The 13,637-nt window shown below is 54.8% G+C and overlaps 1 protein-coding gene across 4 annotated transcripts in view; it reads left to right on the top strand.

Moving 5' to 3' along the window:
• The window catches only part of MAMLD1 (mastermind like domain containing 1), a 129,433-nt gene extending 120,789 nt beyond the window's left edge, over window positions 1-8,644 (top strand). For 2 of the 4 annotated variants that reach the window (XM_045538399.1, XM_045538397.1), the window contains 2 exons: window positions 4,476-4,560; window positions 6,401-8,644. In XM_045538399.1, coding sequence (XP_045394355.1) covers window positions 4,476-4,560; window positions 6,401-7,521 — 1,206 coding nt within the window. In that variant the 3' untranslated portion in view covers window positions 7,522-8,644. The remainder of the gene's footprint in view (window positions 1-4,475; window positions 4,561-6,400) is intronic. The other 2 variants (XM_045538400.1, XM_045538401.1) reach the window with 1 other exon arrangement.
• Window positions 8,645-13,637: the final 4,993 nt, after the last annotated feature.

The following is a 13,637-nucleotide window of genomic DNA, read 5'->3' on the forward strand; positions in this document are numbered from 1 at the left end:
CAGTCGTAGGTCAAGTGGAAAGATAGAAAACAGAGAGTAAAGGGATGACCTACGCAGATCTCTGCCATCCACTTTCAATGCATTTCTTTCGTGAAGTTCCTGATGATAGCTTTGGACTGGTTCAAACCTAAAGGCAGCACCATTACCACGGGCGAGGTCCCCAGCTCCTGCACCAGGGGTCTAGAGGGGCAAAGAAAGACCCTGCAGGCCAACATCGCTCCAAGTTTTGTAGACAATGGTGTGACAGGATCCAGTTCCCCCTCAGGGTCCCATGCCTTGACCTGGGGTTTCTGCCAGTGCCTGGCCACTCTCCATCCCTTCGCCCTGTTGGCTTGTCATTAGAACTTGTGTCTATTGTAAGCTCCAGAAGGGTAGAGACCCACGATGATATCCCCATACCTGGGACAGAGCCTGACCCATAGTAGACCCATGATAAACGTTTGTCAGCTGGGCTTCTGGCAGCAGTGTCTATGTCCATCTGTGGGCCATGGCCACCCAGAGCCAGCGGGTCTCAGGGGTGCCCACCCACCTGGGTACGGGAGCCCCTGGAACTCAGATCTTGATTACATGGTGACCCCCAAGCAGTATGCTGTCAAGGGAAAAGCCAGAAGGGTAGGGGATTTGTTTCCAATTCTGGCTTCCAAAAACTACAAAAGAAGGTGCTTTTCCTTGCAGAGTAATAAACAAACCCACACTAGAGCTCATTAAACTTTGGGACAGATAGCTGAGTGCCTTCCACTGCAGGCTGGCTCCGTACGAGGGCACTCACGTGGCAGTGTCTGGGGGGGAAAGGAGACAGGAGTTCCCTAGTCAGGGGGTGGGGCAGGAGGAGATAATCTCCCCCTCTCTTCCCTCTCTGTCCTCCTCTCCCCTCCCCTCCCTCCTCCTCCTCCTCCTTCCCTCTCTCTCTCTCTCCCCCTCATTCTTCTTCCTCTCTCTTCCTCCCTCCCTCCCTCCCTCAACATGCTTTACAAAATAAGGCTTGGCTCCATTCCCTGCCATCCCTCAGAAGCTATTACGTTTGAACCTCCCTCCAAGCCAGAATGCTCTCCTCCAGGGCATCATGTGGCCAGGAACTTCCGTCTGAATCAAGCTGGAATCCGGGAACCTTTTGTGGGCCTCTGTCCCTGATCACCTGCCCTCTGCCTCTCCCCAGTTAGAGAGCCCTTTTGCCTGATTCCGTGGTTGAATCAGTAATGAGACTGCTCTTCCTCTGCAGTATGAGACAGGAGCATGCAGGTGATTGCACTGAGCTGGACAAGAGACATTAGCATGTGGTAGCTGATGGATGGAGCTGGCACGGTGCCCAGCCTGGTCTGCTGGCAGCCCTGTACTGGGCACAGTTGTGCGAGCAGGCAGTGGCCGGGTTTGCACTGGCCTAGCCTTTTGCTTCTCCTGCCCAGCACACAAGATGAGGCACTAGCTTTCCATGAGCCCCCAGAGACAGGAGGGAGCTACAGCTTCCAGAAAGGCAGCCCCAAGATTTCCTAGGTTGTCATCTTGGCTGAGACCTGTCTGTGAATGTGGCCTCTTGTGTGAGTGGGGCTGGGAAGGGGTGTGACAGAGGACGAGCCGGGCCTTGGTTCTCTGGGAGACTTCCTGCTGGCTACAGCCCTAGACTCACCATGGTGGCCACCATGGGAGAAGCACACCTGGGCTCACACAGGGCCTACCTGGCAGTGCTGCTTGTCAATGTCACCTGGCACAATAGGACCAAGTGCCAGGATAATTGCAGCCCTAGAAAATAGAGTCATTTGATGACATCCTCCATAACTTTGCTTATAAACACCCACACGGCCTGGGCCATCCCACACAGGAAGGCAGAAAGCGAGTGTCCCAGTCACTGCAGCAACTTTCAGCCACCATTTCCTCCTGGTCACTGAAACCATTTGTCATTTCCTGTTTTCTCCATTTTCCAAAGATTCTAATTGTCATTGTCAAAAGGCAACAACTGTTTTCTTGGGGCTTATCTTTGGAGCACATTGATTCAGAACAAAGGATGGGAGCCTCCTCTGCAAAACAAAGGAAGCAGCCTCCTCGGGAGGCCCAGAGAATGCCCTGGCTCTTTCTGCCAGGGACAACAGGACCGGGCTGGGAGCAGAGGACTGGCAATGCCCCTGGACACCCCAGTGGGGGTGAAGAGCCCATGGAAGGCCCCTACTTGCTGGTGGCACCCCAGACACGGGGGTCCTACAGAGCTGGCTGGGTGTCAACGGCAACATTTGCCTTGGCAGTTTCTGTAGTGATGCAGCTGACCAGCTTTTCCCTTCAATGCTGGGTGCTCTGGAATGTGTGCGTTCTGGGACGAAGACGTGCCAGCGCCCCTCTGAATCCCACCCCGCCACCCTTTCCTTTGGTCTCTGATGCCTCAGGCCTGGCTCCCTCCCTCTCTTCCTGTGGACTTGTCTGCCACTCCCCTGCTCTTCCCTCATCACACTTCCAGCTTCCAGCTGCCCCCGCCCTGCCCCTGTACAGCTGTGTTATTTGCAAATGGGGCAACTAGTGAGGATGGAGTTAGGGCCGGTGGAGACCTAGCCCGCCACACAGGCACCTGTCCCCGGAAGTGGTGGAAACACCCGGTCTGCAGTTAGTAGCCATCGCATTCCATAGCCATGTTGTTTTGGACAAGTCATTTAACCTCTCTGAGCTTCAGATGTCACATCAGTAAGCTGGGGACCGTAGACCTTCTGCCCTGATGTCCCAGGCTGCTGTAAGGGTCAAGGGGCAGAACAGAAGTGAAAGGGCTGCCTTCAGAAATGGTCACCCACCCTGAGCACCTCAGGCAGGTCGGATGGTGTGGCCTTGGGTGATCACTTGACCCCTGTGCTCCTGGGTGTCTGTGTGGGCTGCTGCTAGAGGATATGAAACAACGGGCGCAAAGTGCTCAGGAGAGTGAGCACTCGAGAAGGCAGCCCCCACCCCGCCAGTGCTGTGGCAGGAAGAGGGCAGCTCCACGGGGTGGCCAGAAACAGCCCCCCACGCCCACACAGCAGCCCAGCGGAGGGGAGGGGAGGGGAGGGATAGGCAGGAAGCAGCTAAGGGTGGGATGGAAAAGTAAAGCCCAGTCCAGTGAAATCGCTTCTGGTGTAGTCTTCCCGGTGCCATGTGTTTGTCCTCTCTGCCTTGGCAAGAACTGAGGCCAGGAACAGCTGCCAGGCCTGAGAGCTGGGCACACTCCCAACCGCCAGCCCTCTACCCCGCCCCTCCCATGCCAGCCCCACTGAGCGCAGAGGAGGGCTGCCCAGAAGCCCTTTGCTGGAAAAGCAGGTGCCACACAGGCGAGCCATGTTGCAGGGTCAGGTCTGCTGGCATCTGGAGGGGATATAGGTCAGAAAGTGGACTCGGGCCATTTGCTTCCTGACACAGCTGCCTTGGTCATTGACAAGGGGAGAGAGATGGCAGCGGGTGAGCAGAGATGGCCGAGCTACCTCCACTACATGGGGTGAGGCTTCGAGCACTGGACTGAGAGTCAGACCCAGGTCCCAGTCACAAGCTGGCACTGACAGGCTGAGACTCTCGGAGCTAGTCATGCCTTCCCTGGGCCCAGGGGCCTTCATCTCATTCCCTCCTGGCTATGTTCTTCCCGTGTGACCCTTGAGCGGATCCCAGACTGAGTGCTGGGACTGCAGCCCTGAAGGCCGGCTCCTCCCCTCCCCACCCAGCCAACCTTGAGGTGGAGACAGGAAGCTCCTCCCACTTGCCCATGCTGCAGCCAGTCAGGAGAGGGGGGAAGTTGGCAACAGTGAGTGTTTGGCTACTCCTGGTGTCGGACACTGTGTCCATCTGACCATGTGATCATCCGGCCATTCATGCCAAGACCACCCGGAACAAGGCTCAGGCCTTTCCCCATGGCAGCCCTGCAGAGGCTGGGCCCCCGCCGCTGCATAGCCCAGAGTCTGCTCTGCCCCGGTTTGCTCAGCTGTTCTTTGTCTGGGTAGTTTGAAGTCCAGTCCCGACTCTCATTGCTTTACCCGCCTCTCAACACAGCCAGTCTGTCTGGGTCTCCCTGAGACAGGCACGTCCAGACTCGTCAGCACTGTGGGCACGGTCTGGCCAAGGCAGAGTAGCATAGGACTGTCACCTCCCTCCTTCTACATACTCTGCTTCTATTAATGCAGCCTAATGTTACATTTGTTCTTTTGGTGACCACATCTCACTGCTGACCCATCCTGAGCAGACAGACATCCAAAATGCCTAAATCTTTCTTCTGTGTGCTCTTGCTATTAAGCTCTGTCTCTCCTGCCCCATCCTATGCTGTTGCAGTTGGTTTTTTTTAACCCAGGTGCAGAATCCTACTTTTATTTATACCTGTGGAATTTTGCTCGGGAGGGTGGGCATGCATGTGAGTGTGTGTTGGTGTGTTCACTCATGCTTTCTGCTACACCAAAGCCAAGTCCTAGGTCCCCCACACGGCGATCCTATGGCTAATATTTTTTGGTAGCTGTAATCTAATGTCTTTTTCATCTTCTGTTTAGCAAGAGAAACAGAGATCAGGTCTTATGGCAATGACCCCTGAACAGCAGAGTGCATATATCGCCCAACAGATGAGTCAATTTCAAGGTAAGTAGTTAAGGTCAGTATTCCCAAAGGGGCAGGTGAGGGGGCATATACATGGAGGTAGGGTTTGAATTCATTTCAGAGTAAGCAGTTACTGTCTGTGCTCCTGGAAGCTTTGGGGGAGAGAGAGAGGTCTGAAAGTCAGTTAAACAGGACACAGGTTGGATCTCTCACATTGGTAGTTCATCCAGCTCTAAGAGGAGAATCCCAATTGAAGGCCCGGGCTTAATGGCTCCAAAATCACTATTTAATTCAAGAGATTGATTTAGCTGAGTCAGGCCCCTTAAAGCAGCTATTCTCAGTGAGAGAGGGGCAGGCCCCTGGGTGTGCATCAGAATCACCTGGGGGCTGCCACACCCCCGGGGGTCTGAGCCTGCCCTTCTCCTCCCCCCCCACCACAAAAAGACTCACAGGCTGCATTTCAAATGGGTCCCTGGGCCATCCATCAGCTATGGGGAATAGAAAAGGGGCCGGGGAGGCTCGGCTCCAGAGAGTCCTTGTCGGAGGCTCCCAGAGCCTCTACAGATAGCAGGGGTCCCCACCCTTCCATGGCAGCTATGAATGTAACCACCACCAACAACAAAGAGCCAGGCATGCGTCCTACTTCATGGAGTCCTGAGTTAAGCAATCCTTCCAGGCCACTGGGGTGAGATTGGACCAGGTCAGGGAGAACTTAGCACCAGCCTGGGGACCAGGGGAGGCTGCTTGCCCTCGGACAGGTGGTCAGTATCCTCACTGTAGTCCACGCCGTTGCTCCTCCGTTCTTATACAAAATCCTTGGCCCTTTCGGCCTGCTACTAGTTGAGTCTGTGTCCCACCTGCCCAGGCTAGAGTGGCATGTTAGGCACGCTTGGCTGCAGGGACAGCACAGGCAAGGTTCAGGACGGTGGGTGTCCACTGGGGGGGTTAGCCTTCTGAGGCTAGGTTGCAACCTATTTGGAAAACTTACTCATCCTATGATAATAAAAGAACCTAAGCACAGTTATGAGGGAAAAAAAAGTATTCGTAGTCAAGAGCATAGACTCTAGGGTGGGTCAGACAGACCGGGGCTCGAATCCAGACTGCACTGTCCTCTACCTGGCCCTGGGTAAACCACATACCTCAGTTTCCACTCCACAAAAGTACCAGTAGTGATACTGGCCACAGTAGCTATTGGCCACAGTAGGCTCTCATGACAATGAGAGGAAATGAATTCCCAACCTTAGGCACCGGGGTCCCAACCGACCCTCCGTCTTCAGCTCTGTGTCTCTCCACCCTCAGGCTCTCCAGAACGTGAACTCCTAGTTTCCAGCCTTTCGAAAGGACCCCCACTGCAGTTCAGTTGAACATGTTGTCTGAGCCCCAGATCTAGGCTCAAGGGCCGTCTAGGCTGGGGGGAGCACCGAGGGGAACAAACACCATCCACACTCGCTCTCACCATGCTTGCCGTCCCATGAATCCTGTGCAGAAGCTGAGAGGCTGCGCTAGCTTCCCCCGACACCCACCCCACCCTGCCCCTTCCTTCCTTCTGCAAAACATGCACCATCTGTCAGGGGGTGCACAGGGTACCATGTGCAAAAGCACACACAGACCCCGGCTTCGTGGAGCTTCTGATCTACCTGAAGAGGCAGACAAATTAGCAGGTGCCTCAGTCCAGCATGATATGCTCTTGGTAGACAGGCTGTGAGCTCAGACACGGGGGGCCTGTGTGGAAGTCTGGGAGGGCTTCCCCGAAGGACTGCAGTCCAGGCTGAGGGCAAAGAAATGAGGGGAGTTGAGAGGAACTGGGGAGCAGGGGAGGCTCAGTAGGGAGCCCAAGTCAAAGATGCCTTTGAGACTGACCCCCACTTCTCTCTTTCTGTAGCCGTCCAAGAACAAGTCACCTCCAAGTGTAGCCGGACCAAGGCAAGCCCCCCATCCAGCCAGCACATGATGCCACCCAGAACTGGACTCCTTCAGAACAATCTAAGTCCAGGAATGATCCCACCCACCAGGCGCCAGAGCCGTGAGGACGTGGGCATGATCTCACCAACTCCAGGGAAGCAGTGTGGAATTTTCAACTGTAGCCCCCGGTTTCCCATACCCTCACGTTCTGGCCAGAAGCCCCTGGGCAGTCTTGGCTCTGTCTACCGCCATACGCAGAGCCCCAAGGCCAACCCTCGACGAGTGCCCCTGCCTGGGTTCTGTCCCAGCCTCCTAGGCAGCCAGGCCCTGAGTCCCCACCAGCTCAGACAGCCCAGTGTGCCAACAATGCCCACTGTGTTCAACAATGCCGCATGGATAGCCGTGGCAGCAGCTGCGACCACAACAGTTTCGAGGGAACCACACCCAAGCCAAGTAGATAATAGCATTCAGCAGCATTTTGATAGCAACTCGATCTTTGCCAAGGCACCTATGGGAGTGCCACCCATAGCCCCAGCATTCCTGTCGCAGCAAGCAGTTGTGCCCCCCAATCAGATGGCCCCAGGAGGCAGGCCTGGCCAGAAGTTGAGTCCTGCCCTGGCCAGCTCCAGCTTCAGCCTGCTGGGCAACCAGAGCCTCAGGCAGAGCCCGGTGCGGGTCCCGGTGCCTGTACCGAGCACCACCAGGTCCCTCCAGCAGGGCATGGCCAGCTTCCATCCCATGAGTCCCATACAAGGCATAGAGCCGCCAAGCTATGTGGCCGCTGCTGCTGCTGCCGCTGCTGCTTCTGCCATCACTGCCAGCCAGTTCCCGAGTCTGTTCAACAGAACGAGTACTCCCCCTGAGCTGCCACCCAACATTTTGCCCCAGCCCCAGCCCCCACTAAACGATCTGATTTCACCACCTGACTGCAGTGAGGTGGATTTCATTGAAGCTCTCTTGCAAGGCTCCAGCGTGAGCCCAGGTGAAGACTGGGTGTGCAACTTGAGGCTGATCGATGACATTTTGGACCAGCATGCTGCTGCTCAAAATGCTGCAGCCAAAAAGGTTGGCCAACTCCCCCAGAATGCTGGGGAGCTTTAAATCTAGCAGGCTGCCCATAGAAGCCCCCAGGTTGGCATCACTCTAGGGAGTGGCATGAGCTGTAGCAAATTCACACCTGGCCCCAGACAGCTGCAGATGTCTCCTCATTACCATTTGAGTGGCACAAGCCCACACCCATCCCTCTCTCTACCTGTGATGAAATGGAAAGCTGGTGATTTTTCAAGCTACTTGTACATATTTGAAAATTTTGTAAATGGTTTTCCTAAACATTAATGACAGAAGTATTTATACTTCGTTTTGTGACTTTGTAAATAAAGTGACGGCTTTTGTTTCAGTAGAGTTGTGTTTATTATGCATTGTTTTGTGTTTATTATACATTGTTACAAATACACAGACTGTGTTGTTCGCTCCAGTGATACCTTGTTGAGCTAGGTGGCTGAGTCGCTTATGGTTTTGATGCAATGAGCGATGTGGATGTGACCAAGAGGTGTTGTGCAAACTGACAAATGCCAAATAGAAAACCACTTGGCCATGTATTTCCAATTTTCACTAAAAATTCTATCGCCTTGTGTGGTTTTTAATCTCTTTTGCAAACCTTTCAGTCTCCACTAGCTCTTTCCTAATGAGCATTTACGGAAGAAACCGTTTTGTCCTTAAGTGCCCCCCAGAGACACTTTGCCGAGAGGCTGAGAGAGTTTCTTACATCCAGGAACGGTGCAGAGACAGCGGAAGCCGAGCACTGTCTGCGCCTCCACCTGGAGGAACTGGAGCGCCCTCCTACCTTTCTGGTTTAGGCAGAGAGAAGGTACCAGCATTGTGTGCACCCTCGCAGGCTGAAGGCGAGCTGGTCCTGGGTGAAAGCCTTTCAGTATTTGTTTTGTTTTAAGGCTCTGTGGTTTGGGGAAAAAAAATATGTAAACATTAATAGTTGATTTGGGGCTTGTCTTTAATGGTTTCTACCTGCAATTATCGTCATGTATATTTAAATGTCTGTTATAGAAACCCACACCCACTGTCCTGTAAACTTTTCTCAGTGTCCAGACTTTGTGTAATCACATTTTAATTGCCACCTCGTATTTCGCCTCTACATTTGAAATCTGGCATCTGTTTCCAGCCAGTGCGTTTTTTCTTCATTCTGTAATAAACAGCCAGGAGAAAAGTGCCTCTATGTTTTCATTTATCGAGGGGGAATTCAGTACCTACGAACCCAAGTCAGTTAAGCCCGCTAGTGTCTTTGGTTCTTCCGTGGGCTGCTCCATGTCTTGTGCACCAGAAGGATGCTGCACCGAGGGGACGGAGTGGCAAGTTTGTGTAGCATGTGCTGCGGGAATTTCAAATCACAGCATAGAAGCATGTTAACTTTGGCCCAGCCCCTCATTTTACAGGGGATGAAGCAGAGGGGACAGGAGGCCACGAAGGCAACTCTGCACTGGGGGTGGCCGGGGTGGGGGCTTGTGCTAAGAAGCCAGACTCTCCGCACCACCTTCCTCCTCGCCTTGCTGAAGACCACATTTGCCCTCTTCAGCTGGCCCCTACCACCTTTGAATACAGAGTGACAGGGAATCTAAACAGAACTGAGCTCGTTACTTTGTCGACTTGATATCTGTATGTGGCCCCAGAAATCGAGGGACATAATACAGACCATGAACCATGGAAGAGCAGGAAAGCCTAAACTTCAGGGCTGCTGTGGTTCCTTGGAGAGCCTGACACACGCAATTCAAGATCCAACTCTTCCCACATAAGAGACACCATATAGAATGGCTCTATGGGTGGGGTGGAGGGACCCTGAGGCAAGTGACATGTCTGCTACATGGGGGAATGAAATACTCTCACTTCACAAAGACAGCCAACAAGACCCTGGTAATGCCAGGCAACTGAGCACTCCTGCAGTGTGTGATCCCAGGAAAGGAGGGTCTTCCCGCTGCCCCTACCCTGTCGCTGGCACAGAGCCTGGGCTCAACCCAGCCCTGTTCACTCTGAGCGGTGGAGCCAGAAGGGCTCAGGGAGCCAGAGGTGTGAGGGTGACAGGGGCAGAGGGCAGGGTCAAAGTCCCCATGGCTTGCCTTCAGGTCCAAGATGCCAGTGGAACGAGAGTTATTGCTCAGGTTCGCACAGCTGTCCAACCCCTGTGGAGCCCTGCCACCTCCCTCGGAGGCACACACCGGCAGTCCCAGCCCGGCCCCTTTAAATCCTGACCTGCTGTCGATCCTAGCTGACTGGGAAGCCCTGGCCCAGTAGGTAGCTTTGCTGTAGGTGGCCGTTTTCTAGTTTAAACTGTGCAAAAACAGTGGGGCTCCTGGGCATCTCATCCTCGGGCCACCCCCATCACGGCAAGAAGGTGGCTCCCACAGAGCTTTGAATTTGGCTATGGTCGACCCTCATTCCAAAGGGGACCCTGATAAGGCAGTTGAGACCTGTGCCTCTCCCAGGAGGTGGCCAGGACCTGGTGGGCAGGAAGCAGGGCTTCACAGAAGTAACTGCACGTCCCCAAACGTGGGACACACACACACAGCCCTGTATGTACTGTAAGTGTGCGGCTAACGCAACAGTTGGGATCGGATGTGGTCAAAATTGAATACATCATCACATTTACCCCCCCCCAACTGGCTGGGAGAGTCGATATCCTCATGCCCAATGTATTCCAATGTGGTAGCAGCTTTCAGAGGCCGAGAAAGGCACGTGCTCTGAGGCAGACCTGTCATGTCCAGCGGAGCCTAAAGATGCTCTAAGAAGATGCCCCCACCCAGCACTCTCAAAGGCCGTGACTAAGGGCAAAGGTGGATGGATGGAAGCACCCTCCCCAGTCCAGGGGCCAGAGGGGTCGTGGAAAGAGTCATTACCCAAAAGCCCTGGCTGTCAGCCCACTGCTCACACAGGCCCCTCCTGCTTTCTGCTGAGCGTTCCTTGTAGGGCATGTCCCACAGGTGCCCTCGGCCAGTCATCGCTCCCCCTTACCATCTCTGCTTCTGTGCCCACTGCCCCTGCGGGCAGCAGCCGCTCAGGAGGCCTCCCCAGGAGCCAGCCTCGCTGCAGCTCCCAGGGTTCCCTCTCCTCCAGTGCCACAGCTCCCAGGGTTCCCTCTCCTCCAGTGCCACAGCCGCGCCAGGCCCCAGGCAGGTCCCGCTGTCCTTCCAGGCCACACCAGGGCACTTGGGCTCAGCTGTCCTGTCCCCCTCTGTCAGTGAGCCCAGGGGCAACAGGGCTTGGGTGCCAAAAGGCCCATTTGCCCTTCCCTGGCTCTGTGATGCACACACCTGCCCATCGGGTGCAGAAGCCTGTGCCCTGTAGGCGCCCCAGCCCAGCCCTCCCAGTGGGGCCACCTCAGCTGCCTGAAAGCCTCATGAGTCACAGCTGTCCCCACTCAGCTCTGCCAGCCCTCAGAGACCCAATATGAAAGCTGAGCTTGGCCCACTGAGCTGTTTCCATCTTCCATTCCCAGAGGGCTCAACTTTCCATCCCAACCACATTCAGGGCTGAGCCAGTGTGGGCTGTAGTGCAGACTAGCGCCCTGAATGCTTCCTGCCACCCGACCCCAGCCTGGCCTCACTGCCCCCAGCAGTCCCATCCCTGCCTCGCTTCCTCCTGGTGGCGGTAGCCCCACCATTCTGCCCTCACTTAGCTGTCCCCTCACCTGCACCAGCAGCCTCTCTGCTAGATGCCTCTCCGAGGCTTTCGACCTGGCCATGTTAAAACCATCCACTCAACCCCACGGCCCATCCGGCACCAGCTCTAGCTCTCTGCTGCCCTCAACCCCAAGCAGTCTGGCTCCAGTCTCGGCTCCTTCACCCAAGTACTCTGGTCAAAGTGCCAACTTCCTCCTGGCCATCGACGCTTTGCAGCCCTCGGCAGACTTGCCCCTACAGCAGCACTGGACCCTCCCTCCTCCCAGAGACCTGCTGCCCCTTGGCTCCAGGGGCCCACACTCCGCTGGGAACCCTCTTCCCCTCTGGCCTGCAGCCTGGCCTTCTCTCCTGCCCTGAGGCCCACTCCCTCCTGCCCCTCTACAAGACGTTATTCCTTCCATTACTTCCTCTCACTCTGCTAGGACTCCCTCATCCTCTTCCTGCCTTCTGGCTTCTTCCCCTAGGTACATCAGCAGGTCTGAGGCCTACATCCCAGCACCTCAATGCCTTGACATCGTGGCTGAGAAAAATATGGTGTGTCTGGTCAGGGCCTAACTTTCAGCCCCCAGGGCAGAGCTGTTGGGCTGGAGGCCCCTTGAAGAAAGGGTGAATGAGCTTGGAGCCTGCCTCCCATGATAGAGGTCACCTTCATCCTACTTTGACAGCAGCCTTGCCTGGGGCCCCTCATGGGCCCCTCTTTCTGGCTGCAAGTTCTTCCCTGAGAGGACTTCGGGGAAGAAGGCACTCTGCTGCCGGTGGCTCCTGAAGGCCTCTCCATGGGAGGTACAGAATAAAACACAATCCCTAGGGGGGAGATGCCCCCTCCACAACCTACACCATCATTCCCTCTCCTGCCCCAGGGGATATTGCTAGCAGTCCCCAGGGAAGTATGTGAGACCTCAGAATCTCTCTCCTCCCTCAGAGCAGGCTCAGGCCCCTGGAGACCCCAGGGCCAAGGTCCGTGTGTAAGCCGCTGTCTCTCACTTTTCCACCAGCAGGGTAAGCCAGGGCTCAGGCGCTAGAAACGAGGTCCTGAAGAAGCACATATGATTGGCTTCCCTAGTGGGTGGCCATTCAGTGATTCAACAAACACGTGTGTGCCAGGTGTGGGGAGGTAGACAGACATGATCCCCAACCTCCTGGAGTCAGCCAGGGGAGTGCTGTGCATCTGTCAGGATTCTGTCAGAGAAACAGAGGCAGTAGATGCGGGAAGGGGTGCAGGGGGACCTGGCCAGGCAAGTCCAAAATCCATAGCACAGGCTGTCAGGAAGGGCAGGCTGGAACCTCTCAGGCAGAGCCGACGCTGCAATCCACAGGCAGAATTCTTTCTTCCTCGGGGAAATCTTAGTTTTGTTCTTAAAGTCTTTCAACTGATTGGCTGAGGCTCACCCAGCTTCTCCAGGATAACTTCCCTTACTTACAGTCAACTGACTGCACATGCTAATTACAGCTACAAAATACCTTCACAGCAACAGATTACTGTTTAACTGCTGAACTGGCCACTGTAGCCCGGCCAAGTTGACAAGGAAAACTGGCACAAGGGACAGATGCTGTAAACACATTAGCAAAATAGTAGCAAGTTGTGTTAAGGTTTGTGAAGGAAACACAAAAGGGTCAGAGAGAGAAAAAACAAGAGGGAGAGACAGGGCCGGCCACGGTGGCTCACAGCTGTAATCCTAGCACTCTGGGAGGCCGAGGTGGGAGGATTGCTTGAGCCCAGGAGTCTGAGGTTGCAGTGAGCTATGATGACACCGCTGCACTCTACCCAGGGTGACAGAGTGAGACTGTGCCTTAAGGAAAAAAAAAGAGGGAGAGACCCCAGTTTGGTGGGGCTGCTGGGAAGTGGGGCGCCCAGGAAAGATATCTCTGAGAGGGTGGCATTTGGGCTGAGATCGAAAGATGGGAAGGAACAAGCCGCACAAAGAGCTGAGATGTTCCAGGCAGAGGGAACAGCAAGTGCAGATGCCAAGAGGAATGGGAAGGAGGCTGGTGGGTGGGGTCCAGGGAGCAAAGGAGGGAAGGCAGGAGGGGTTGGGGAGGTGCAGGCCCAGACCACACAGGGCCCTGGAGGCTATCCTGATCCCACAAGGAAGCTTTGGGTCACTTCAGTGCCTGTGTGTACGACGGACCTCAGAATGAATGAAGGAGCCTCCACCTCTCAGCCTTCCCCCATGGACTTCCCAGGGTCATCTCCAACCCAAGAGATCCAAACTTTTCCTAGTTCCCCCAAGCCTGGTTATCCTACTCAGTGCAAAGCAGTCATCACACTCCTCTGCCCTGCTCCTGAATGCCTTGAATCCTCTTGGTCTCTGAGTTTGGAACCTGGGAGTCGCCCTTGATATTTGCCTGTCCCTTACCCCTTCTGTGTCCCATCAAGGTGGAGTTCTCCCCCAAATGAATCTGCAAAGGCTCTGTTATCACAGTAAAAATCCCAGTGGGATTATTCCCAGAATGTGACAAAATGCTTCAAAATTATTCATCTAGGGTACTACAAAATAGAAATAGCCAGGAAATTTCTAAAAAAGAAGAACC

Source organism: Lemur catta, chromosome X (assembly GCF_020740605.2).
Source record: "Lemur catta isolate mLemCat1 chromosome X, mLemCat1.pri, whole genome shotgun sequence".
NCBI classification, from domain to species: domain Eukaryota; kingdom Metazoa; phylum Chordata; class Mammalia; order Primates; family Lemuridae; genus Lemur; species Lemur catta.